We start from the raw sequence: 27,395 nt of genomic DNA, 5'->3' as shown, positions 1-27,395 counted from the left end.
AATCTGCATGCTCGGCTAGCGTGCTGTGTTAGCTGGGAAATGAGAAGACGGCACAGCCCTCACTGGAAGGATTAACAGGGCTTGTGACAGCTCAGGATCACACACGGAAGTGCTCACACACATGTGCCAGAACACACCATCTCTGTATATACATAAGTTACATATATATATGTCATGATATGTAATTCATTATGGTGACAGGGTGAAGAGCTGCAGTGAGGCGAGCAGCCAACGTACCACTTCTCGGGGTAGGAAAGAGTCCTCCTGGCGTAAAACCAGCAGACCCACAGCCCCGCCCATGGGTGTAGCTCTAAGCAAGGAGACCACTTCCTCCTGGGTCCGCCCATTCAGGTCCACGCCATTCACCTGAACAGGAGGAGGCACAGTAATTGGGTTAAACTCTACATTATCTTGTATGGATTATTATCTAGGCTTGTTTTAAAAAAAGGTGAAACACTCAAATCTCTTAATTACGCCTTTTGGCCGTGACAGAAAAGCAGCAACACTTTACATTTTTATCAAAGCGGCAGATGGTTCGTTTTCTAATTTGATTAGTCGATCAACTAGTCGCTTTAGCCCTAGTTCAAACAAAGTTTGAAAATGAGAAAAACATGAGGATAAAAGGATTGAAAGTTTTGGTGGAATAACCCCATACATTCAGAGCTGCACAGTGTAATCCTTTATGCAAATGGTTTGCAACGTGGGATGATGCAACTTCAAAAGCCGTTCTGTTTTTGCTGCACGAGATAGCGTGTGGAAGCATAGTCTTTGATTTAATTTCAGGATCCACATTTCCATTTAAAACAGTTACGAGAAAGGAATTTGTTACACTTCAGCAGATGGCAAGCAGCGTATATCACATATTTAAAATTGCCGTTTCGCGTGTTTTGGAACGAAATCACCGTTCCTACGTGATGCACATCTACCTTCCAGATCACAATCGCCATCTAAGACTTTATTAAATGACTAAATTAAAGCCTCCTCACACACGCCTTGTAAAGCATTACCGCACTTTTCTGCACTTACCTCTAGCAACCTGTCTCCTGCCTTGAGACGGCCATCTTGGATAGCAGCTCCTCTAGGCAGGATATTCTTCACGTAGATGGGTGCTGAGCCCCCGATGGGAACATCCCGTGACGTTATACTGAAGCCGAGTCCCTCGGGGCCTGCGGGATGAGCGGGTGAATAAGTGAGGATGCAAAATCGAATGATAGGATCTGGTTTTATCTTGACGCACAGTCTCCTCTGTACCTCTGGATCTCAAGCTGCTAAAAATATGTTAACATTCAACTGATAAAACTCTCCTGTATCTGAGAGGGCAATAATATTGGCTGGTGTTTTGGGAGACATTTAGCTGAGAGTCAAGTGGGTTCTTTCATTAGGAGTAAAGGGTTGGTATGAATATAGTTGTCCCACCCGAGGGGAACACTTGACCCATTAACAATGAGTACCTCATCTCTTTTAATAGAGCACACTCCTAACCAGTTTTTCCAGCACCATCATCCAGTAACAAGTGGCCCACCTTACCTGAATTAAAGAGTGCGTCCCCCAGTGTCAGAGGAGATAACTGCAATCCACGTTAATAAGTGAGGCCATTGTTTAGGCCACTGTGAATTTACTACTGCAACATCGTGATAAACACGATCCGCCTGATTCTGTCTGATTCAGCTCAGCATGCAGCTGAATGATTACATCATACTTTCAGGAAATAATCAGTAGCATATCACAATGCTGAAAAAAACCAGAGGCAATATAATCAGCATTACAGCGACAACCGGTGCTGTAAATTTCACAATAAATGCCTCTCACACCATCATTTATGAAAACTGACTCTGTGTTTTGAGAAGAATACACCAACAAGTCTCTCCTTTCCCTCGTGACCTGGCCTATAAGGCACACAGTACCCCGAGATGTTGTTGATCTACATGTGCTCATTAACCTGTGTTTCTGTGGGCGGATTGCATTTGGCTTGTGTACGTTTGTAAGTTTTGCCTGCAACTTCGTACGAGTGCATCATTATGAGCCATTAGGAACGCAGGTCTCTGTCTCATATTATCCATATTCCTAGCAGACAAACAAACTATTTCCTATTATTGGGCAACTTGAAGTTGCAGGAAATGAAGAGAAATCCTCTACCCTGTCAGCACAGCACTTAAGTAGGTTTGTGGTGAATAATTAAAGTAGTTTGTACATTGCAGGGCAATGAAAATGCATGCTTTTAAAGTCTCAGTTTGAACCAGTCAATAATTACACGCAATTATGTTGTGCCAATAAGAAAGTTCAGCCTGAAGAAATGTAATACTTTTGCTTGATTTTTAATTGGAAATTGAAAAACAACCTGGGTCAAAAAAAACAACACGCATTACACAACAGGGTTAGGGAGCGGGTAACCAGAACTTTTCATCTGCAAATGCAATGCAGCTCTAAACCTTTCTACACAAAACCTGCAGGTCCAGAACAGAAACGTCTAAATGAGCAGGACCGGACAACTGCAGATACTGCAGGTAAAAAAAAAAGCAGTGAATTAAAACTGAACTGAGCATTTACGGTCGTGAGTGGATGTCTGACACAGAGTTCTCTGCAGCATGTGTGAAGGAAAAAACAGCACAATGTCTGGTGTATTTCTCCAGATAATCAACATACTTGAGTAACTTCTCCCACATAAAGATTACTGTACAAGTGCTCAGAACTTGTGATCGTGTGATATGTTTCTGTAAATAAACCATTTGAACAGATATGTGTGTCAAAAAAAGTTAATATAAGAACAATGAGGAGCATTTTTGCTGTATAGGGGTTTTGGCCTTAATCCCCCCTGCCTGTCTGAATGAGCCGATGAAAAGAATAGCACAACACTTAGCCATCCTGTTTCACATCCTCTACCTAATCCCCTGCATTGATGAGCCAATCAACTTCCCGCAGGCATTCGAGGTGCGGCATTAAACTCACCGGTAAATGCTTGTAGAGTTCCTGGCTTTAAACAGGGAGGAGGATCTTTAAAACTCCCATTAGCTTGATTAAGACATACCTAAGCAATTTCCTGTGCAGAAATAAGATTCTGTGATTGATTTTGATACTCCCTGGGATTTGCAAGGAGCCTGGTGTCTGATTCAAGCACATAAGAAATGCAGGAGCTTAATCTGCGCTCAAAGCTGTAGGCTTAAGTCGGTACTCAAAACAAAACAGATGAGCCAAACAGCCTCTTGGGAATCACTGTTAATCCATGTAAGTGTCTGCTCCAACAACAGCAAACAAAGGTGGAATGAGAAAAGATAACATCTTTGACTGTGAACATAGCAGATCTCCTGCCATATCATGCACAGAATGCAGCGTTTTCACAAGTGTTTTGTCAGCGAGAGGGCAGATGAGGATGAGAAGAGTGAAAAAAACCTGACAGAAGAATGGATGGTAAGAACTGTGAGTCAGGAATTTTTAAAAAGCAGCTGGACGTTTTTATGTTTTATGTTCTGGCTTGATTCCCGCCCCATGAGAGAGGACAGGTTTGGGTGAAAACTTCAACGGGCATATGGTGCAGCCCTGTCAGACTCTTTGCTGTGGCATTTGACAGTGCACGGGGACGAGCGGCTGCTTAGCAACAAGCTCTCTGGCCCTGAGACCTGGCACCGACACCTGGAATCCTGTTGGCAGAGGTTTGCACCACCTGTGTCCACTGTCAGTCAAAGCGTACACCAGGATCCCTGCAGCTTTGCAGTCCTAACGTCGCCCGTTGCTCCACATTTCCATCTAAGCAGATGCTGTTTGCTTTTATCACCCACTTTTTCACATCTTACATCAGTACGGATAGCTCTGGATGGGGTTTTTAAGCCTCTTACAGCCTCGTTCACATATTCCACGCTTCCGTGCTTGAACCATCTTCCAACAGTGTTCCTACACTTGCTTGCAAGGAATCGGGAAGCTGCTTGTTTATTGGGTAGAAATAAAAAGGTTAGACTGATGCTGTGTATTCCTCTAAATCTTAAAAAGCCAGAGAAATGCACAGCACGAGAAGAGACTCACAGATCCTCTGGAAAGAGTCTCAGTATGCTTCAAAAACAACAACAAACCCAACCCTTTTACAGCCGCTAGGATGACTTTGCTTTTTTCTTCCTCAGAAACAATAAAGATCTTTTCTGATGATGAAAGCTCCAAATGTTTTTGTGGATCATGTGTTAATATTTACTTAACAATGAAAAACTTAACCTCATGACATTCTAAGACATAATTAATGTTAATAATAAGCTTATGAGACTAGTTATGGTTTATGATCTATTATCTTTGAGTTGAAACCATCACTAAGGCAGAGTTTGTGCGTTTTTGTGGAGACCTCTCCTCACCTTTCTTTAGCTGAATGCTGAGCCTCCTCCCGACTTTTTTCGTATAGCCTCCTGCTGGCGTGGAATTCATCCCCTTCTGCGGTGAATGGGCGTGACCTGTCGGGGGCTTGGCCGCAGAAACCGCGGGGTGAAGCAGAGGGGGGTAACCGTCAGTCGGCTCTGAGAGCACATGGGGGTACGGCTGGGAGTGTGGGTGCGTTTGGGAACCGTGCCGGGACATCCGCTGTGGCGTGTGGTCGATGCCTGACACAGTGCTGCCACTGAGGGAGTCGGGGCTGAAACGGCCCGAGGCGTACACGGGGTTCCTCTCAGCGTGGGACAGCTGCTCGTAGTGGGCCTTCATCGATGACGGCACCACGTGGAACATGATGACCGGAGAGCGCATGGCTTGACGGAACATATTCTGGGCTCTGGGATAAAGACAGTGGGAGGAAATTTGCCAGTTTTACGATGGTTTAAGGACATGGAGAGAACAAAGGATAGACACAGAGGCAAAACTCAACATACTTAACAATCAAGTGCAATACTTGTCTGTACAAACTTGCCAAGTGGAGCACTCCATCTACCCAGTGTCTCTCAAACACACACACCCAGTCGTACTATATATAAAATCCATCTTCGCCCACCTGAACATTCTGACATGTTAATTAATACTCATTGCCAGCGTGAGCGGCTCTAGAAAGTGACTGAACCCTCCCCAACAGCTCCATCGCATAATCCCCTCATTTGGCTCCAGATGAAGGAGACCTCCAGTCGTCGAATACTTTGCAGAAAATCCTCTTTTAAAACCCCTTCGGTCTGAGCTCGTGTACATTAGGTGTGAATGGAAACTTATGTTGGCTGTCAGCGCCCTGTAAAACCAAAGCCTTGTTAGCGCCACCTGTTTCAATAAAGCAAACGTGGGTCCCCTGACAGCTGAACAGACGTTTGAGAAAATGCTAGGCTGCGAGAATTTCTATCGCTCCCCCTCCATCCCCAGACCGATAACCAAAAGTCGCGCTGCCGAAGAATTTCTTTGTGAAATTCCGGGCCTCTTTTCCCAGCTACCAACAACCTTCCCTCAGGGGGACGGTCTCGTCACGGTGTCTTTACAATCTCAGGCTGGATCGAGTGTCGGAGGAGATGTAGTCTGCCCCCTTATGAAAATAAATAACAAGAGCAACTGTTGCACTAATGCACTTGTCGCAACACTATGTATGGAAGCTTTATTCCCACCCATCACATAACTTGTGGCTCCAACTGTGGGAATGGCTGGAACATGACAACATGACCGGGATCCAGGAGTTTGTTGGTTCACCCAAATTATTCTTATATACCTCCACTCATACTTTTGGTGCAACTGCTCAATTTCTACCCAGTAAACAGATCTGACAGCATATTCCTGGTATTATCAACACAGGAATTCTGTGTCATGTAAGAGATAATACTAAAGTAAAATCCCATTAATCTCCATTATAATGAGGTGGTAGCAAAAGTCTCAAAGCCTGAACTTATCAGAAACCAACCAATATGATCTGTGTGACTAGATTCTGATTTTATTAGTTTGTTAAATGGGGAAATATATGTTTGACTCTTTACGTTTCGAGGAACGGTTAAATCCACCAAGACGCATCTATACATGGTCACATGTGGGTGGTACTTTGCATAATAGGTGTCTTACATAACGTTCATCAGTTTGGAGCAGCTTATTGCATTTAAAACATGCATATACTTTTCGTATAAATGTAATGCTGGCAAAAAAACATCGCAAACAAAAAAGCATCGCTGCATTGCAGATATTGCATGTACTGTATACACAGCATATAGGTTCTCATGCATCGTACGGGATCTAGAAAATGGGTGGATGTGTGAGTTTGGTTAGGCAGGGAATAAAAGCAGGAGACATGAACAGCACTGAAAAAGGAGAAGCTGTGAATTTTAGGAGATTTATTCCCATTCCTTCTGACAGAAGAAAAGAGAAAGTAGTGAGAGTAGGAGTCCAGTAGAGCTGTTACTGTTACTGAAACACAAGGGAATAAAGGCTAAGAGGATTGCAGGAACGACTTGAGGAATTGAGGCTCTGACCTACAGGAGTTAAGTAGGGAAAGGTTAGCTTAGCACAGTGACAGGCAGCAGAGGAGACTGTGCGCCGGCAGGAGAGGGAGTAAAATAGGCATGAGGAGAGAGGAGAGCAGCCAAAAAAAGAAGAAGAATGTTTCAGACTATGGGTATAAAAAGCTAGGGAAGAGGCGATGGTGCGAAAAAGCCATTCACACAGGAAGACCAGGGATCAGCAGAGCTCAACAACGGCTCCCGTGAGCTGCAGTCTTACTGTTCAAATCTGATGTTTCGCAGGTCTCCGTTATTGATACGGACGATACAGTCGTTCTCCTGGAAGAGGCCCTGCTGCTCGGCCTTCCCTCCTCTCTCCAGACGCTTGACCAACAAGCCAAGAGTCCTGAAATGTTCAGAAGTTCATGTCAAGAGGATGCAGTGTCTGTGGACTCAACATGGCTGTTAAAACACTGTGGCCTGCACAGCCGGGTGAAGAATACACTAGGACTTTTTTGCACACTGTATAAAAGCTGGCTAAGAGTCTTTGTCCTTGTGAGGGGTTATAAAATCTTCGCTTTGATATTCGATATAGTTTAGATTATTCTGACCACAGAAAATAATTCTCTTTTTTATTTTAACAATCCCTCTTCCCGTGGCCAGATGGTTATTCAAGAATCATCAATGTGAAGCTAATGAAAAGCCCTTTTTTTGGCAAAAAAGACAGCTATGCCTAATTGCTGCCTCTGCTTCATCATGCAGTACTAGTGAAGAGAGCACAGTGTGGTCCTGTCATTTGCATCATCAGTGTACCAATGAGGCTTATGAGAGAAAATAGTCGCATCACATCAGGGTGCTTTAGAGGCTGTGTGTGGGGGAGGCATCTATTCAAAGGCAATCAACACATTCAAAACCTCAAATGTAGTTCTGGTCGGGTTGACGCTTTGCATGTGTTAATTTTCGAAACTCTTAAGCTCCTCTGTCCTTTTTCTGAATACAAAGTAAACAGAGTGGTTTCTGAGAGGAATAAAAAAACAACAGTATTAAAGACTGATGGCAGACAGTAGCTGATATATCACGCTGTAGCTCTTCAGCCATGCTGAGCTTCAACGCTTGTCGCTCTGTAATCCAGTGTGGCAAACTGGCTTATGACTCCCCGCACAGCCACAGCGAGGGGCTAACTTCACCTGAAAGGGCGCTTTTTGGATTATAGACCAGAGAACGAGGAAGAAAATCAGCTATGGGTAGGGAAGACGGCGCGACCCTAATCGAGTCTTCTTCGGCATACAGCCCGTGTCTGAGAGCATCAAGGATTTTTCGAGGGTAGTGTGAGCGAGTGTTGCCTAGGTAAATTGGGTTGATTTTAGGCTTTAATACTTGCCCTCGCCTCGGGTTTATAACTCAATATGAATGAGAATGTGATTACTCCAGGGGGCAGAAAAGTTCAGGAGTTGAAAAAGTTCAGAGACAATTCAGCTGATTGAATTTGAGTGAGAACACAATGTGATTTGCTGTGGAGGGGCCCATTTCTCTGATGAAAGCTGGGCATCTTAATCTTGGTGAACCACCCAAACTGACATTTCCCCAATAGCAGAAAAGCACATTATAAATGTGCTTTTAGGCTGATTACATTGGGCAGAGAGAAAAGTGATATGATCTTGATTTTCAATAAAGTACAATGGAGACTTTACAGTCAGTGATGGCATTTGGGAGTCTTAGTTTAGACTGATACGTAGAGGAAGTCTGGGAATAGGGCTGTTCGATATCGGATGACGATATAAAATCATCTATCGTTTCATTTTATGCTATCGTTTGTTTCGTGGTGTCGCAAAATAAACTGTTTACGGCAATATTTTTTCATCGTTTGGATGGTCACTGTAGTGGCTATATTTCTTAAAGTTCTCTCTTTCTCTTATATTTAATATAACCACATTACGGACGGACAAGTCCGCGTGTTTATTTTCCACATAAACCTTTCACAATAGAGCTCAAGATCCTGTTGAGACTTTTCAAAATAAACTGAAAATACGTGAAAGAGTATGCAGCGTGTTTACGGATGAGAAGCAAAAAAGAGGCGTCAGGTGCTAAAAAATAAACCTTAGACTCAAACGTTAGAACAGGCTGTTCCCCGCAGCACGCCGTGTAATAAATACTCACAAAGAAAACGGCGGCCGTTACAACTTATGTCTAAAAATGTGTCGTTTTATGCATCGGTTAAAACACTCGACTCCAGGTACACGACGCACAGCTGGAAACACTTCAGGCAAGTCGAACTGCCCGAGATTCACAGAATTTACAGAAAATGTTACATTTTTGTGATTTATATCGTTAGCGGGACGATAGATGTCTTATATCGGGATATGAGATTTTGGTCATAGCGCACAGCCCTATCTGGGAATGTGCGGGGCTGCGGTTGGCTGGTGGGAAAATATCTGAGACAGGAAATACCTTGGCACTATGACATTATATTAGACCTAAATAACCTGGTCAGTGCTGGGGTTTATGCTTTTTTTTATTTTTTTAAGGTCTACATGTAAACTTCAGCTTTAAAACTATGCAGACAGCTAGCTGCAGGGGTTTGGCTCTATAGTTTTGTTATAACCTCAAAGGCATTCATGATGTGGATCTTCAAAAACCAGATGTGAAATTCCACTAATTCCTTCAGAGTTTCGTTCCATGTGCGCTTCTGAATGAGAGCGTATAGATGTGTGTGTTGAGTGCACTGCTCAGTGTATTCTTTAAATAATGTAAAGCTGATGTGACAGCAGCCACAGAGAAATAAAACGGTCACCTGCAAACCCCAAACAGCCATGATTAATCACTGTAAACTGGCAAATTGCTTCATGATGCCGGCATGAAAACCACTGTGGTCGCGCATGTGTGTGTGCGTGCTTGTCATTCAGCCTGTATGAGTGATGAAGTTATTACACTTTGCCACCAAAGAGGAATGTGTGGCATGCATGGGCATTACTGTGAGGGAGTGTTTCTGAGGTAATGCAGCCCGCTTCTCTCCAGGGGTTTTGCAAAAAATCAAAAAGGCCAAATTAACACATTTCGTGACATTTGTTACCAGAAACCAAATTCTACCAAAGAGAATTTCTTTTATGAGACTACAATAAGGCTGACAAGTCATCAGCTAAAGTGGGCAATTTTCTTTTTTCCTATTTTCTTTTCTTAAATATAAAACCTGTCAGACGTGTGCCAGTGGCAAAAACTAAAACTATAAGTGAAAAGATATATTTAAAAAGAAAAGAAAGGCAGAGACCAAATGTTTGCAAAAAATCCTAATTAAACGCAGCCGATTAGCAGAAAGAATTTAACATAATGCTACATGTTATAATTGTGTTCTGCATCGTGTGTTGCTAACACTTTCCTGTGGAACCCCAAATACATAAGAGTCTGATCTTTATAGCGCTTTTGTGTGCTCTGCAGTGCTATCCATCAGTCTAGATAGTTATGTTGTACTTTGGCCAGTTTTTGAGATATTGGCTTTCGAAATGTGATGCAGCACAGCAAAAGCCAGCCAAGCATGAAGACTGAGAATCCAAAAACAGCCGAGCAATGACGCAATCAAGAAAAAACACATTCTTTACGTCACCATCTGCAGACATGTCTCAAAACTATGATCAAAAAACGGTTTATTGAACAGTTTCTGATGCATAAACTGCAAATAAACGACTCGATATTTTGCCCCAAGTCGTTGTCCAGCAAACTTTCTCATCTATGAAGGGAAAACACTCGGCTTGGGTGCAAAGTGGACCAGCAACATCTGTCCCCTCTTAGTGAGGCCAAACTGGAAACACTGGAAAAACTGGACTGTGGCCATAGCACAATTTAATTTAAACATAGTGGCGTTTTTAATCAAAAGTACAATACTTTATAAATAAGTTGCCACAAACTAAACCACATTTATAACTAAAGCTTTTAGGCATATTCATGAAGAAATTTTACAATTTTATGACATGCTGTATTAAAAAAAGTAAACAAATATTGGACTTTAGCCTGATTGTTTTGGATTTAATGAAAACTCAAGACCAGTGTGATGGCACAGGGAAAAAAAAGCAAAATCAGCAGGAATGTCTTTATCCAGAATTCATGATCTGCTTACTTAAAGACAAAAAAAATCCCCACAAACTTTGCTATGAGCAGTTACCTACAGGAACTCGTTTCTTGCTGTATACATCCACCTAATGAGGCGCAGCTACTGTAGCTAATCTTACAGCTATTGCTGTCAATATTTACGTCTTGTAACACTGTCATGAATAGATGCATGCAAGTTGGTAGAAGTTGGTTAGAAAGAAAGTTCCAACATGGAACTTGATACATTAAATGTATTTTCTGGCTGTTTGAGCATCATAAGGCTACTGCAGCTGGACTGCAATATATTCAAGAGCAATCAGACAGATGATACCCCAGAACTGGCAACTGGTATCAAAAGAATCTAGATGGATAAAAAGCACTGCAGGTCACAGAACAAAAAAAAGGCTGAATTGGGCTGAATTGGCCCTTTGCGCACACATATTTTAAATATCTAAGACCTTTATGCAAAAACCTGTTAACGTAGTTAAACCCGTGGACACCATGTCTGAATGGCCCTAAGATTTATTTTCTTCTAGCCTGTCTGAAGAGCACAGCGGTTCTGCTCTGGTTATTTTTACCTGCGGTCCCTGCCACTGAAAGGCACCACGTGGATCCCCAGGGGCCCACCGTCGTTTGACACCTCCACCAGTTTGACAATGTCTCTGGGATCGGAGACAGATGAATGACAGAGAGAGACGGGGGTGGGTAGGGGGGTTGGGGAGGAGGTGCGGGGTGGAGATCAGAGGAGAGGGGTGACACCATGTGGGCAAAAATAAAAACAGGAAATGAGGCAATGAAGACAGAAACATTATGACGAGAGCTCAGTGGTGCAAACAAACAAATAAAAATAGAAGTCAGAGGAGACAAAAAGCACAATAAAACAGAGCAATCCAAAGAAATCAAACACATGTACGGGAAAACAAAAAAAAAAGGTTTTCAAAAAAACCCTCACACCCCCAATTCGGACTTAAGATGCTCTTCAGAGGGTGTAATGAGACAAATGCAGTGTGTTTGCTTTTTGGTGCGTGGGACCTTAATCCTACGACACATTAATATCTGTGGAGTGGAAAATTGCCCTTTCAAAGCCGGAATTAAGCTGCATGTAAGCGAATGGGTGCTGTTTGAAGTTGTACACAGTGGGGTAGAAACTGAGTGTTAATTAGAAAGTTCCTAAACCAAATGGTACAGAAAACAATCAAGTCAAATCAATGTAACCGCACCACACAGACACATTTAACATCCACTTATCCAAGAAAGAAATATGTCAAAATTTGAAATTTAACACTGTAGCACTAATAAGTTCCCTAAAGAGGAATTCAGCTTCCTCTGCTCTGCTGGAAAATCTCTTCTGGCAGCACTGAAATGCACAGTCAAACTTGGCAAGAAAAAAAGAAGAAAGGAAGCAACTTCCTGACAAGATGCTGGATCAACATATCAGGTTCCTTGAGAACAAATGGTACATGTTACTCAGATTTGAGAGGTGTGTGCATCAGCGACTTGACAAACAAGATATGTTTGTGCATTTCTGCAGAGGTAGTTTTTTTTTTTTTTTAAAGCACATCTGATGTCCTTGAGTAAGCAACAAACCAAAACGTTCCAAAAAGTTCTACAAAAAGCTCAAGTTTACTGATGTTTTTGGCTTTTGCATGTAGAAACTGAAAACAGCGACGGGGGAGACCTAATAATGAAAAAACTGACAGAAAGTTGCATTCTTAAAGCATTTATATGTAAATTAGAATGTGTGCTGATATCCATTTAAAAGCAAAGAAAACCCAAAACAGTTCCAGCTATTTGCATTTCTGAGGCTGACCATACACTGGCAAATATTATAAAGATGCAAGATCTAATCCATCCACAGCTTTGATACAACGACTATGATTAGCCCAGGGAAAATGGGCCCCTTACTGACAACTAAGAGGCAAGAGAAACCAGAGTCTCTGGGAAATCACAGGAATAATAATACCATACCTGCATATTAAACTGGAAGCATGCAATGGAGCAAAATAACAAAACAAAACACAGTTGTTAATAACAGAAGCTGAATGGGTTAGTGCGTGGGAGAGCTCTGATGGCGAGACGAGGATCATTTTGCTCCCACAAAAGAGAATTATGTAAGGGCTGAAAATGAGATTTTCGACAAACAAACCTCGGCTACAATATAGAACCTGCTGCTTTAGCTTTTAAGTGCCTATTATGTGAAGAAAGCAAGCGGAGAACAGATTTACAACGGTCAACTCTGAAGAGATATTCTAGTCTCGAACAACCAAAGTTGTTACTTCTTCGTGTTAGGTTGTGTCCATCATACTTAACACTGCACGTACCAGGTTGCTGAGATGAGGAAACAGTATCGCAGTATTAGCAAGACATCAGGCGCTGGCTTACAGAGGTGTGGCGACACCACAAATATTGCAAGTTTCAGCCAATACATTTAGTTTAAACACACATAATTCAATGTATAGTGCAATTATTGACCAGCAAAGGTTGAATGATCTTCTGGTCAGAGTTACTTGGAGAGGATGAGATTGACAAAGCTGCGCGTCCTCTACAACCATCATTCTAGCGAAGGCAAAGACGCTGATCAGCGAGTGACTTACTCTAGTGACCTCACAGCAGTGTGGTCAATGGAGTCAGCTCGGCCAACAGGCTCAATCCGTCCGTTTTCTTCTTCTCTTGCCGCTTCCTCCTGGAACGAAACAAAAGGAGAGAAAAAAGAAGAATTTGGTGTGAGTGACACTCAAAAAGCACAAGAAGACTTGAGCCTGAATCTCTTTTACATAAACAGATTAATCTGAAACATTCAGCTCAGCCACCAGATTACAAGTGTGAGGTAGATGAATCCTGTTTTAGTTCAAGGACTGAATGATGTCCATACGACTGTTGGCAACACACACCCATGACTAAATGTCTGCAGGATGAAACCGCATACACAATTTTCCAGTTTCTCTTGCCAGCCAATGAAGTGGTTGACAGTCACTCACATTATCTATGCTTTACAGAAAAATGATGTTGTCAACAGGCTACACAGCATTTTCTGCCACTCCAGTTGGTCCATATGTCACACTGGGCACTCGTGCTCGGCCATGAGTTGGCCAACGTTCACGTCAGTTGAATGCAGTCCAAGAAGCGTATGGTTTCTCACAGACCTCAGAGATGTGCGGCTATGATCTAGCAGCAGGTTTTCAAGACAGACTTCAGAGATCAGGAATGCATAACCGGCGTGTCAACGTGTTGAAAATGTGTCAAGTTAGAGAACCGAACCTCCGTTATATCTTCAGGACCTAGTGTCATTTCCTAGTTGGTACAACAAACAGACAAGACCACGATCAACGCTGCTGGATTAGGCCATTTACGAGCCAATATTCCTCACCCATCTTGTTTCCTGCCTTTCTGTTTGCATGCTGACACAAAAACAGTGCCGTCCACCACCCAAAAAGTCTTAAATGCAAACCTGATGTGGCCAAGACGAGCAGACCAGAGGAGGTTTTCCACAGCCATAAAAATACATGCCCTTTACAGCCGTACGCCATCAAAATTACATCACCTTTGTTCTCTTCTTGTATTAACTGTGGACACTTTGTGCGTGTCAGTTTGGACAGGGAACTTGACATTCATGACACACACGCGTGCACAAACACACACAAGGTGCACCGAGAGGAGAAAAATGAGAAGCAGAGAAAGAAGGTCATTAAAATTTCAGGGCGACATTGGAGAGGAGAGAGGAGCGAGCGGCCGCGGCAGCAGAGGCGCAGGCCTCCCCGGCAACTGGCCTCATCAGTATGAAAATGAGCCTGCTGTTACCGTGGCTGCCGTACGGTTGCCATGACACTTTGGTTGCCTTGAGGACATGGAGCTACAGGGCAGCACACGAGTGTAAGCATGAGTGTGAAGAACTTTCGGCTGCTGTCTTTTAATTTAAGTCGTCTTCTGCCAGCCCGAAGTGCTGACTGTAACAGTGAAAACAGAAAAGTCAACAAACGTGACAAATGCAGTATACGCATTATTTACAAACAGACAAAAACCTGAATTGTCAAGGACTCTAGATAGTTAGAAAAGTTACAGGAATTTAGATATTAATTAAATGTCTTTTTATATTTACAGGGATACACACCTGGGACTCTGAGGACGTACATTTCTTTTATTTTACACCTTGTTTTGTTTTGGTCTATGCCATCCAGGGACCAGGTTAGGAATAAGCGTTCAAACACTAATGACTAATGCTGAAATCTAATGCGTCTCATACTTGGTGAAATCGTACAATTCTGGGACTCCACCCATTAAAACCACTGAGCACCTCTAATTGAAATTTAGCTCATTTCACCATGCCCACCTCTAAATTTCCCAGTGCACTCCCAGTCTTCCTGCTAATAAAGTGTGGCTGTGTGGAGCTTTAAACCAGACAACCTCTGTGCCAAACTGACCCAACTTCAATGTCAGGGCCAATCGCTGGCGATTTGACTAATACACTGAGACAAAACCACACTAGGAGCATAAGCATTGCTTTGCACTGAACTTTGCACCCTGAATTCTTCCAGGTTAGTCCATCAGCACCAAGATTTACTTTAACCTCATGAAAAACCTTTGGCCAAACCATCACATACAATTATTTCATCATGCAGTGGGAAACACTGATGGAAAAACAGCATCTTTTACACCACATGAGCAAAACCACTGCTGACCACATTGCTTTTAGCAAGATTTGGTTTTGGTCACAGATTTGGCTACCTGTGACCGTTTTCTATTCTAAATTTGAAGAGATGCATAAAGCTTAAACGTTTTGATCCATAGACATTCAGCTTTCTGTTTCAGGATTTAGTTTTTCTTCATATCAGCTTTGGCACTCGACTTCCCTGCCACTTATAGCAGGGATCATCACACATCAGCTCCTTGTTTCAGCGTCGAAAGAGGCTTTTTCTAGCCCTCTAGCAACTGTTCAGAAAATCCCCTACCAAAAAAAGTACTGCTTTGCAAAAATTGTAATTGTAATTGTTGTTGAGCTAACTGCAGAACAAACGTTTCGCAAGAAATAAAAAAGGGCTTACTTCTAACATTATTTCTGAAAATCCCTGAATCCCCCCAAAACAAGGTATTGAAAACATCATCATTAGTGTAATAACACAAAGTATAAATAACACGCTTTTTACATCGAAGCCATTAGCCAGCTAACCTCTCCATGCAACATTTATTTAGCATCCAAGTCAACTTTTTATTCATTCCACTGACTCTCTCTGGGTTTTTGTACAAGACATGATATATGCTACATACAGTGCAGAATAGCGCAGGACAGTCTTATGTCTCATCGCTGTTTTGCCCAATTTGTGTGTGAACAAGCTGTGCAACACAATGCAGTTTACACAACCACCACCAACATTAATACAATTGATTTATTTATTTAAATGATTGGAATCACTGATCTTCCATCACATATGCATCGATAAACAACAGCAAACATGTTAGACATGCTGACAATTTGTAATCCATCCATCCCCCTTACAGTAGTGCAGCACTTACAACTTAGACAACTGCATCATAAATGCAATAAAGTTTCAGTGCTATATTCTGCAACTTTTAGTGTGGCTGTATCTAATAATATTCAATATTCTCTGCATCATCAAATAAGAAATTTAGTTCAAAAATGGCTCAATGAAGAAGAACATTAAAGTGTTCTGCCTCAGTCTCCTGGATACAGAGTTGATAATATAAGCACTATGGGGAACACTATAAAGAAGCCAGCGTGGCTCTTAAAAGAGCTCTCTCTGATCGGTGGAGAGAAGTACCGAATTCCAAGTTTTTTACATGATCATAAAGAAGTTATGTAATAATAATAATATTTTAAAAGAGAACATTCTAATGTGTCATTTTGACATTGCAGAAAAACTCTTCTATAAAATGGTGCAAACCTATGATCTAATCCTCCACTGAATATTTGCCAAAACCATGCAGCCTTGTTCATGTGCGCATTAGAAAGAAAACATACAAAAACCAGAGCAAAAAACCCAGCAGGCAGAGAAACAATAGCACCTCAGAGCGCCTAGTCCTAATACTATTCAACACTTATCAGGAGATGAGGAAGTGAGGCAGGGGGACATCAGAGGGGGGAGAGGAGTCGCTATCTGGGGAAGACCAAATGAGATCCACATTCATCACAGCACACGCTGTTTTATTTCATTAGAGGAACAAAATGAGAGACATTTATAAAAGACAAAGTGTGCCGGGAAGAATGTATTAACAACATCATATTATTCATTCATGGCAACTCCCATGGGCTAATGTGCATAGATGGATTTGCCAGTTGTCGTCAAATAACATCAACACAATAGAAAGTTTACTAGTGAAACATGGATAACGCCATCTGCTGATGAACTTTCTGTGAAATGACTGAAAGCTTTAAAAGAGATGATGGGAAGAGACGTGCAATTAAAAAAAAAAAAGGAAGTACTCGCTGTAAAGAAAAAAAAAAAACAAAAAAAAATCGTTTTTCTCAGACAATTTTGGCGACAACTTGATTCGACCGGTTTAATGGAACAAATTTTTTTTTTTTTACTTCGGCATCCTTTTCAGAAGTCCAGCTGGAGACACTCTGAGAGGCATCGCCACACTTTGCAAACCACACAATCAAGACGTCGCCCATTCCCGTTGCTGGGAGGGGGCCGAGCGAGCAAAGCAAAGGATAGAAGCATTAATAATTCAGGGTCGAGTTGGGGGGTTAATGGCTAGCAGGCAGACAGGCAGGTACGAGGGCCGGCGGCCGATGTGTTTTCCAGCCGAGTCATTGTTTGTTTCCTGGATGTGGAAAAGTAGAGGCAGGCAGGCAGTTTTCAGGCCCGGGGGCTCATTAAAGATTAATAGGAGAATCCATTGGGGTCTGTCCTTTCTATCTCTCAGACTAAATGAAGTGGTCTGCACCTGGTGTGTATGCATGGGAGGGAGACTGAGTGGAGTATTGCTGCACTTTAATGAAGTGTTGCCCACTCCCCTGTCCTGCCACTTTGACCATACTGTCACTTACGAACTGATGCGAATGCACACATAAACACACACGCAGACAGATAGAGGAGTGAGTGTTATTTGCAGAAACGAGTACAACTTTCTGAAGACGCTAACACAAATCTGCAGAGACCAAATGTAAACATTTTGACGTGGCAGAAATGTTAAATGTGACGGTGAAGCGTAAATGTTTAAAATCAGTAACAACCGTAGTTACAGTCATTTGTGGCATCGTACCTGGATCCTTTCATTTCTTTGAAACTCGCATTAAAATTTTAAAATCCCGATCCATTTAAATATTTTTAATGGTTTTTGATCATTAGGTTTGATGTTAAAGCTGCCCATCATAGTGACAACCTCTGAGAAAGACTTCACAGGAAGTGCTTTGAACTGGTGCAGCGGTGAGAAGCGTTGATTTGCTTTGTCAAGCTGACTGTTAGCAGTGCCAATTAAGTCAAGTCAAAGTTTTAAAAAAAGAAAAAAAAGAATCATACAAAGTGGCGCCTCACATAAAAATCAATCTTTGCAAAATGCTGCATTTTTAAAATCAGTAAAAATAAACAGCCGGTTCAGGAATAATGAAATTGCCTTTATGATGGCCTTTAGCAAAGTATAAATAAAGCTTTATATGCACACAGGCAGGCTAATCAGGCATTCTGTTCTTGGCAATTTATTTTTTAGATTTTAAAAACAGAATAAGACTATATCAGGCTGCCTGTGTTCAGTTGCAACCGCTGGTCAACATCCATGACCTGTCAACTTAGGTGGTCTTATATGATTAGTGTTACATACTGGCTACTGTGCAGCAAATATGCAGTTTTAAACAGTAAAATTCAAAAGGGCACTCCTTAAAATCTCAAAAGCCAACGATAAAAATATAAATATATCACAAAATATCATCAAAATATAGCACCTTTTTATTTTCAGTTTCATTATGATACGAGGTCTAAATCTTTACTTTTAAAAACACTTACAAATGAATGGTGCTCATTAATATGTGATTGCCTCTGTTTTATTTCAAAATGTCATAGATACATGCAGTTATATTGCACAGTCCTATTACTTCGATGAACATTCCTTTTCAAGATAACCAATGCTACATTAAAACACAAGCACACAAACATTTATCTGTGTTAACTGGTATCTGTGTCCTCTCCAGCAGAACTCCATATGTTCCCAACCGGATGAAACACTGAACTAAAGACTATAAATTAGCCTTAACCTTTAACCTCTAACCTGAAAGCCACCACACACCATCTGTGGCTGACAGACAGATGAAAGTTAAAGGTGGACTTCAAATAAAGCTCCAGACCATCTTTGCAGCATTCGGTCTTCTGTGAGCTCAACACAGCTGCTGTAAGCTTTTAAGCTCTTTTTCCCCTCATGGAAAAATCCTGTAACGTTGGAGATAATGATGTGATAGACTTTAAAACAGAGAACTGGTTTGTTAGCATTAGCACTTTGCCTAAAATAACTCAAGCAGAGCAACTCATACACAAGGCGAAAGTGCTTCAATAGAATGAGAATCTTTCCTTAAAGACAGACAATAACAACAACACCACAAAACCACTAATAGTTTCTGGGGCCGTGGCTGTGTGACCCTTTCAGGAGGAAATAAAAACAACAACAACAAAAAAACATCTACTCAATTTCTGGGTGAGTTAGACAACAAATACAGACAGCTTCAGATTTTCACCAGAACATTTACTGAAAGCACTCAAAAGGTTCATTAGAGGCCACCTGAATGAACTCTCACATTTCATCACGTCAAGGGATGTAATGATCAAACATGGCTGCACATGACCTTCGATGTCTTATTCACATTCTGGCAGAGAGGAGGCAAACATCCAGCTGAGAGGATAAAAATAGCAAATAGTAAAAGAACACTAGCTCATCTCAAGTTCAGCTTTACTAGCTTTAAACATTTGATGCAGGATCAAATAAACTCGTGTCCCTGATAAGTTTGATATTGTGCTGCACACAGTCCAATCCATCCCGACACAGAGACGTATAATGAATGCTGATGCTTGTCTCCGTGCAAGACCACAATGCATCATTAAAAGCAAGCTTTCAATTACAGATCCCTGCACTAATTCAATTAGTCTCCTTTGAAGACACTTTGATAATGGGATCCAGACGGGCGGACGGCATCGTCAATAACTCGAGGATTTATTGAGCCAAGGGGACGTTATCGGAGTTTATATCATCCCGGCAGCCTGTCGCGGTGCTACACAAGGAGAGGAGAACGCTACGTGTTCGTGTGAATTGTGCGGTTTTGCATGAAGGGCATATTGAAAAATATATAGAAGATTTCAAAAGATAACGTGAAATTTTGAATGTATTTCACTTTCAAGGACTTTACTTTATCTTTAGTGTATGCATCTTTGTGGTGTCACTTCTCTTAAATCCTGGCACAGAGAAGGATTTGAATATTTTTCTTGCTCTTAAATGAGTCCTAAACAATTTGCTGTAAGAGTTTCCCGTATTGTGACATGGCTGAACAGTTCCTCCAGTGTAAGGGGAGGAAATGTTCCCTTGTTCTAGTGAGTGGTGCTTGTTAAAAATGGAATAACAATATTTTATTGTGTTTCTGTATTGAATTACAATGAGTGTTAACTTAACTGGTCCTCCTCAACTTTTAAAAGCTTGTTTTGCCTGATCGTTTAAACATAATATGAACAAAGACGACCTTAACTTCAATCATTTGAGTTCCTTTGGTCTCAGCCCATTTCAGTTGCTTTGGGACCATTAAACCGGTTTATGGCGTCATGCTATCTGCCCATAGATTAATGTTGCCATTGGGAGGTCACCCAGTGGTTTTTGAAGTCCTGCTTTGAAGCCTCGGTTTAGTGTGTGCATCTTTTTTTGTTTTGTTTTTTTACAGCCTGGGTGGAGGGCAAAGTGCATCGATACACTGTATTGGTCTAACATACAGAAAACAGATACCAGCTCATTTCTGCTGAGCAGCATACAAATGAAATCCTGTATGTTCTATTTTTGGTGGACTTGCTCAGGCTTTTGTCAGATAATTGCATTAAATGTATCCTATAACACCAACAGCACAAGCATGGCTGTTTGCCCAGTACAGTGATTCTAATTAGCCGAGCAGAAAGGTAGCCGCATGCGTTAGCATCCACCTGTCAGTTACAGCAACCATGACATATATAATGCAAACTTTCTATAGCCAGCGATGTTTTTGTATCAAACTGTAACATGTTTATTTTATTTCTGCTCTTGTGAGTCTACGTGGACCTTCTTGGTTTTGTAGCCTTAGTCAGGTTTACAGTGTTATCCAACACTATTAGGATGAACTAGACCACATATAGTAAACCAGGCCCCACATTAAAGTTCAGGGTTCAGCGTTAATAAGATGAAATCGGCTGCATTTCTTTGGTCACGTCTGTTATCTCTGGGTTCTGTGTCTGCAGCGCCAGGCTGGCATGGATCGTTTCCCCCGGCTCAGGATTATTTCGGAGTGACTCAGTCCCAGCCAGCTTTCCTTTGTTGCCAAACATCCCCATCAGTTTGATTGATCTGCGTAGTTCTCTCACCGGCCCCTGTGAAAGCGTTAACTTCTATTCAATAGCAACAACACGTCCATTCAACAGATGTGGGCACATTATCTTCAACCCATCCTTGCACTGCCACAGCTTTACGATGGTCCCATCTTCAAACTGTTGGGTTTCAGGCGTGGTTGGACTGGTGGCAGCCGTACTACAGATTCCAGCTCAAAACTAGGAGATGCAGAGACCGTTATTCCTCAAGAAAATTCCTTATGCAGGAAAATTCTGTGCCGGTTACAGTGCCATCACTCCCAATCCACAGTCACCTTCTTTGAAATCATCTCCCTCCCTCTTAATGCCTCTTTCTAAAGGCCTGCTGATACAGCGCACTTCCAAAACACTCTCTTGTGAAGGTCGTTTGCACAGTCTCTGATTGTGACCCTTATCAAAGAAGCTACTTTTCCTTCTTTCAATGCAAATATAATTCTTTCTTTGAATGTAGAGGTCATCCTCATCAACTCTCCATATCTGATGTCTCCCGATGAGCCCGATGAGGAGGAGTGTGTTTGACGGGCTAAATGATTTCTCAAGGCCAATCTGCAGAATAGTCACTCTTCTCATTTCTTCTCTATATTTGATGGTTTCAGGTAAAATTATCCTGTGTGTTTTCTTCTGATTTATACACGTCTCACAGGGCTGGATTGTAAGCCCTTTATTTAGACCGGTAAATAAAACATTAAAAAACTCATCCCCTCCTTGATCTTACTTGATCCTCCAGAAGAGTGTGTAAATGTTTATATTTTCCATTTTAATGTGTTCAGCTTTCCTGATGGTAGGATATTTTTCTTCTTTCTCCTGGAAGGAAATCTTCCCTTCTTTTTTTATAATGTATTTTTTTCGATGTCCTCCCTCTGCTGCGCTCTTGTAACCTCGAGATAGTCATAACATTTTTATAACTTTGCAGACTTTTAACTTTAACTCTTTTGAACAAAAGTATTGTGTTAACTCTTTAGGTTATTCCATTACTGCCAGTCCCTAACAGCTCTAGGTCCCCATGGTTCTGGTGAAAGGCCTTTGCAGAACAGTGGAGACTATGGTGACTGTGATTTTCTAGGTAAATGTACAAAATCACATTCCAGAAAAGTTTAGGTGTCTTTGAAGGCCAAAAAAAATGCTGACAGTAACGGCACGTCCTTTCCTCGGCCCCGTCTCCACACATACAGCACTGTTTCTGCGACACTCATGTACCTCATGGAACTACAGGAGGCAGCAGTAATATCGGCGCGCACAAAATGAGACTTCCAGCACTTCCTAAATTACCGCAGAGCCGCTGTAGCAATCCACTTAATTCAACTGCAATTTCTCCGATCCAATTCAATCAAAGTGGCTGGGGTTGGTGGAGGGGTATCAGCGCACCAAAATATGCAATGCAATTTACTCAAACATAATAGACAATGGAGGCCTCATCAGGAATCAAAGCAATTTCAAAACTCACATTTTAGAAGAGATGTCCCCTAAGAGCTCAGTCAGTCTCGTTTGAAGTAAATTTGTGGGTTGTGTTAAAAACGCTCATATTGTGAGTCTGACTGAAGACGCGGAGGAGGGCAAAGGGGAGGGTTTCCCTTTTAAGCCAACTTTATTCCTTTCCCAAAGTTATCAGATGTAGTCTACAAGAAAAATAAGTGAATACAAAGGTTACAGAGAGGTGTATCAGTATTCCTCCAAAGAGTGAAGGGGAGATGAAGCGAGTGATGGGACAGAGAAATGAAAAACTACAGAATAAAAGGAACAGTAGCTTGAGGGAGTGACTCAAAGGATGACAGAGAGGCAGATAGCGAGACAGACAAAAACGCATTACACGAGGGACAGAGAGCCACGACAAACCTCGTTCAAAGGATGACAAATGACACTTTGAAAACTCCCAGCTATAAATCTGAGGGGATTCTGAGATCTTCTGACATTTTACACTTTCACACTTTTGGCTGTCAAAACAAAAAAGAAGCTGAAAGTTTGAGGTTCTCCGGATGTGTCAATCATTCAAACGGAGTATTTAGAAATACTAAAGGAGAGTCGCACGAGTGAGCTGGAAATACCACCAGGGGGTTAACTATCTAATGTTTGCTGTGGGGGTTATACCTGCCATTGTCACTCCTGAACACATCCTGAATGGTGACGCGACATCCACTGATATGAGCCACACAGAGTGGAGGTGCGAGAAACAGGAGGAAGAGCGAATGTGTTCGACTTTAAACCATATGCATCCCATATGGAGAGTCGAAATATGTGGCAACTGGAACAGATCAAGCCTACACACGTTGCACTTACTTGCATATATAAACTTTGAAGTGCAATTCATTCCATGTAGAGAGCAAATAAAGGGGATGGGGTGCATATGCGTATGTTGCAAAAACGTGCTGCATAAAAGTAACGAGGCACGGTGCCATTGCTGAAGTTTTTGCTGTTGCGCGTGTCAGCTTCTAAAGGTTTTAACTCAGGAAGCTAATCAACATGAATGCTCAAAATAATGAGCAGCGCAAGCATGTTCAGTTGGACAGAAAAAACACAGACTGAGTCTGCTGAGGAGGGCTGCGTAATTCTTTTAAACTGACCTCCCGGGCTGATTAAGCTGCTGATTGATCTTTTAAAAGTCACGAAAGAACTGTCAACTTCAAACATACCATGATTCTTTGCATAAACAGTACATACCAGCTGATTACACTGAAGCTTTCTGAGCAAGCTCTGCACTAATGCAGCATGTTCAAATCTCTGCAAGTAAGTTCAATTTCAGACAAATATCCTGACAGAGGAAGGAAGTGGCGAACACGTTTGAAGCAATATTTACTTCCTGGACATTCTAATGGTGTTAGCGCAACGAAGCGTCTTTTATGTTGGTAGTTTTCTAAAATTATTCACCTGGAGACAGAACACAGCTGGAGTGGCGAGGGTATGGGGAATGTTTTAGAGCATGAAGAGTAGATATCATTTATAACAAAATAATCAGATAATGAACCCAAGTACTTCCTGATGTTACAACGTCAACCTTTTAGCTGCCACAGTAACAAAAACCCAAACAGCGTTTTCTTTATAGAAATTTACGTCAAACTTGAAGAAGTTTTTATTCATTTGTGTGCTTTTATCAGAGGTCTTAGAGCTACCGCAGGTCTAATCTTCGTGGTGTATTCGCCATATGCCCTTACAACAGAGGTGAGCAGCATGGGCCGTGGCCAGTCACACAGCTTGTTATGTGATGCACCATTTACCAAGATGACACTCCCGATAGAGCCGCTGCAATAGAGCAAAATAACAGGTAAAGCTGACCAAACTACCCCTCTGAGAGGAAGGGAGCTATAGATAATAGTGACAAGAAACACACACACACACACACAGCGGTAGAGATGTCAGATTGAAAGCCATTATTCTGACTGACTCAAACTGTAATGGCTGCAGCTGAGAAGAGCGTGTCTATATAAACAAGTCAAGGGGAAAAACAAAACTTCTCTCTATCGTCTCCCTCTGGCTTTTTCCTTCCTGCAGCAATGCGTTCGGTACCTTCAGCAGAACTTCTGTAACTCTCACAGCACCGTTGATGAGTCAAAAACTTTAGCTGAGCTATGACTGAATATAGTGCATATATAAGAGTGTTTATTCTTACTATTAAAATTCAGGGAACTGTAATTTAAATTAAGCCCCAATTTCAAAATTTGATAATTTATTTTTACATTTTAGAAAAATCCACCTAGGGCTTACAGCATGTCACACATTTGACATTTTTTGGTCTTGTCAACTGATGATTTGCATTTATTATAAAGTTTTCTGCATGTTCTGGACCCTTTCTGGACAGAAATCAAAACTAAGCTAATTAACAAATTGAAATTCTCGTGTTTTGCAAATGAGGGCAAAATGAATTAATTTGTAGTGAACTGGCAAATCACTCTGGAGGCTAAAGCCCAGGGATGAAAAAAAGTTTCATCTATATTCACTATTACAGTTTTATTCAGATGGTTAGAAAAATGCACTTTGAACCTGCTTGCAGGTTTTGAGATCAGCTGTTTTGGATGTGTACTCGTCGTCCTTCATTTCAGGACAATCTGCTCGACTCTTCGGTGGGCAGGTTTCATTTCCAGAGCACAACAGACGTCAATAATCAGCTCCGTCCCTCTTTTGTCAGATCTCTGATTCTCCTCTGATAACAGCTGGCACCTGCTGTTGTCATCCTTCTCATCTGTCTTTGATCGTTTTATAGACCGCCGATAAACTCTGTTGCTCACGGAGCCCGTAGAGCGCTGCAGATGTACAAAACTGAGATCCTTCTCTTGGATTTCAGTCTCTGCTGTATGTGTTTCTAACCCTTCCTGAACATCAACAGGCAACAGGTGGATTAAGTTTTGAGAAAGAGCTACCATCTGTCCAACCAGCGCAGGTCTCTTTTAGGTGTAATTACTTCTTGGTAGCAGGTGAGCAACATGGAATTACATGCTCGCGTGTGTGCCTGCAATGTCCTGACAGCAGCTTGCAGCCTAAGATGGAGCTCCCTTTGGGAAAACTGTGTACCCACAAGAGGGGGAGAGCTGTCTTTCATCTCTCCTCCGTCTCTCTGTTCTGGCTCTCTCCCTGCGTCCCTCCCGGCTGGAAAAGATCTGGGCTCCCACAGCTCTCTGTCATATTAAAACCAAAAGATCAAAGGTGATGAGGAGTGGAGGACCAAAGAACAGACAGAAAGAAAAGAGAAATGAGAGGAGTCAAAACAAAGGGACTGATGTGAGGACGGGATATAAAGAGCAAAGAGAAGAGGAGGATCAATAGAGAGAGATGAGGAGCGGGATCTGTGAGAACGGAAAGATGAAGTGAAATGGAAAGTTTTTTGGAGTTACGATGTGTCGCTCTAAAAAAAGCTGACGCTAATTCTACTCAACTAAACGTCTTCCTGATTGAAGCAGAGGAAGAAAAAAAGAGGAGGGGGGTGTTTAAGCAAAGAATTTGTTCAATCAACAGCAGCGGAAGCACATGTCAAATAAACAATGATGAATATGTGAGATTGGATTTCACACGTGGAGACGTTTGTAAATGAAGGACGGAGACATGCAAGTCAAACACGGGCGGTTATTCCAGGTGGCTTTGAGGCTGTAAGCATGATGTCCTTGTCCTTCAGTCATGTGTGAAAGAAACTGTTACTGTAACCTTCTTATTATTACAACAGCAACATCACTCCTCCTCAGAGGCCTTTAGAAATACAGGAAAAAGAATAAAATGAAGCCATCTCTCTGTGTATGAATATAATTAATAAAAACAACTCCTCCCACGGAACATGAAACAACTACTACACAAAATTAACAACCACACTGCTTAAACAAGCTAGCAATAGCTGGTCACAACCAGCAGACCGTCATTTCAAGGTCACTTTGATCATGTTTGGCTAAGTACATAAACATCTGAGACTTCATTCTCACAGTTCAAGTCTGTTTAAAGTTGAAACATGAGCTGCAGAAAGGCCAGCTTTGGCTCTATGGGAACAATACAGAATTAAAAGAAATTTCTGTAAGCACATGTGAGCTGGCAATGGGACTGATAGCATTATTCTGCTTTTAACCTCATGATCATTGAGATGGATGATAAATAACTGCCAGTATGCTAACACTGCAAGCTCATGGAGATATTCCATATACTTCCTGGATCGTATTTCAACTTCTCACAGTGTAAGAAGAGCCTCCTGTTAGACATAGCCAGTCTTGTCACAATACCAGATTACTAGATATAAATGAATTTAATCTTTTGTTCACAAGTATGTGAAAGAAAGAGGAGGTGGTATGACAATTAGGTAGATATGTCCTTAGATAGTAAACATGCCATATTACTCTGTCATTAGTTACAATTGCATAACTGGCAATATGTCAGTTACTTGACACATGCCTCTTTGTTCTTATCTTTAGCTCTTAAAAATCAAACCTTTTCCTCTGTGTGCGTTTTGTTTTATATTTGTATTATTTGACTGTAAGATTCCCCCCAGATATGCACCCAGACCTGGTGACTGTGTGAAAAAGGCAAATAAAAGATTTCATCTTCATCTTATCTAGCAAAAATTAAGCCAGAATGAAGGTGCAGTGTGCGAAAAACAAAGTACACTCAATGATTTACAACTTGTAGAAGTCCCTTTAGCAGTAATAGCTTAAAGTAAGCATTTTCTGTGCTCTTTTCATATTATTAGATGAATTTTGGCTCTTTCCACAACCTTGCTTTAGTTTATTGAGATTTGTCTGCACAGCTCTGTTATGGTCCTGCCTCAACATTTCAATCAGGTTGAGGTCTGGATTTTGACTGGACCATTCACTTGATTCTGTCTTTATTCTTTTTCCCACCAGCCATTCCTGCTGTAGCTCTGCTGATGTGCTTGGGATCCTTGTCCTGTTGCATGACACACTCTGTCAGACAGATTGAGTCTTTGGCATACAGAAGTGGTCACGGTCAACTC

The 27,395-nt window shown here is 41.7% G+C and overlaps 1 protein-coding gene across 6 annotated transcripts in view; it reads right to left on the bottom strand.

Moving 5' to 3' along the window:
- The window catches only part of pard3ab (par-3 family cell polarity regulator alpha, b), a 250,370-nt gene that overhangs the window by 121,078 nt on the left and 101,897 nt on the right, over positions 1-27,395 (bottom strand). For all 6 annotated transcript variants that reach the window (XM_085390426.1, XM_085390427.1, XM_085390428.1 and 3 more), the window contains 6 exons: positions 13,037-13,125; positions 11,021-11,104; positions 6,643-6,768; positions 4,332-4,741; positions 1,027-1,166; positions 238-366 (listed from right to left, as the gene is read on the bottom strand). In XM_085390426.1, the coding sequence (XP_085246552.1) occupies positions 238-366; positions 1,027-1,166; positions 4,332-4,741; positions 6,643-6,768; positions 11,021-11,104; positions 13,037-13,125 (978 nt within the window). The remainder of the gene's footprint in view (positions 1-237; positions 367-1,026; positions 1,167-4,331; positions 4,742-6,642; positions 6,769-11,020; positions 11,105-13,036; positions 13,126-27,395) is intronic.

This window comes from Rhamphochromis longiceps, linkage group LG18 (genome assembly GCF_057381845.1).
Source record: "Rhamphochromis longiceps isolate RC_006_pf linkage group LG18, R_longiceps_female_GT1.1, whole genome shotgun sequence".
NCBI lineage: Eukaryota > Metazoa > Chordata > Actinopteri > Cichliformes > Cichlidae > Rhamphochromis > Rhamphochromis longiceps.
The sequence above is the reverse complement of the archived record's forward strand: the minus strand, read 5'-3'. Positions and strand labels throughout refer to the sequence as shown.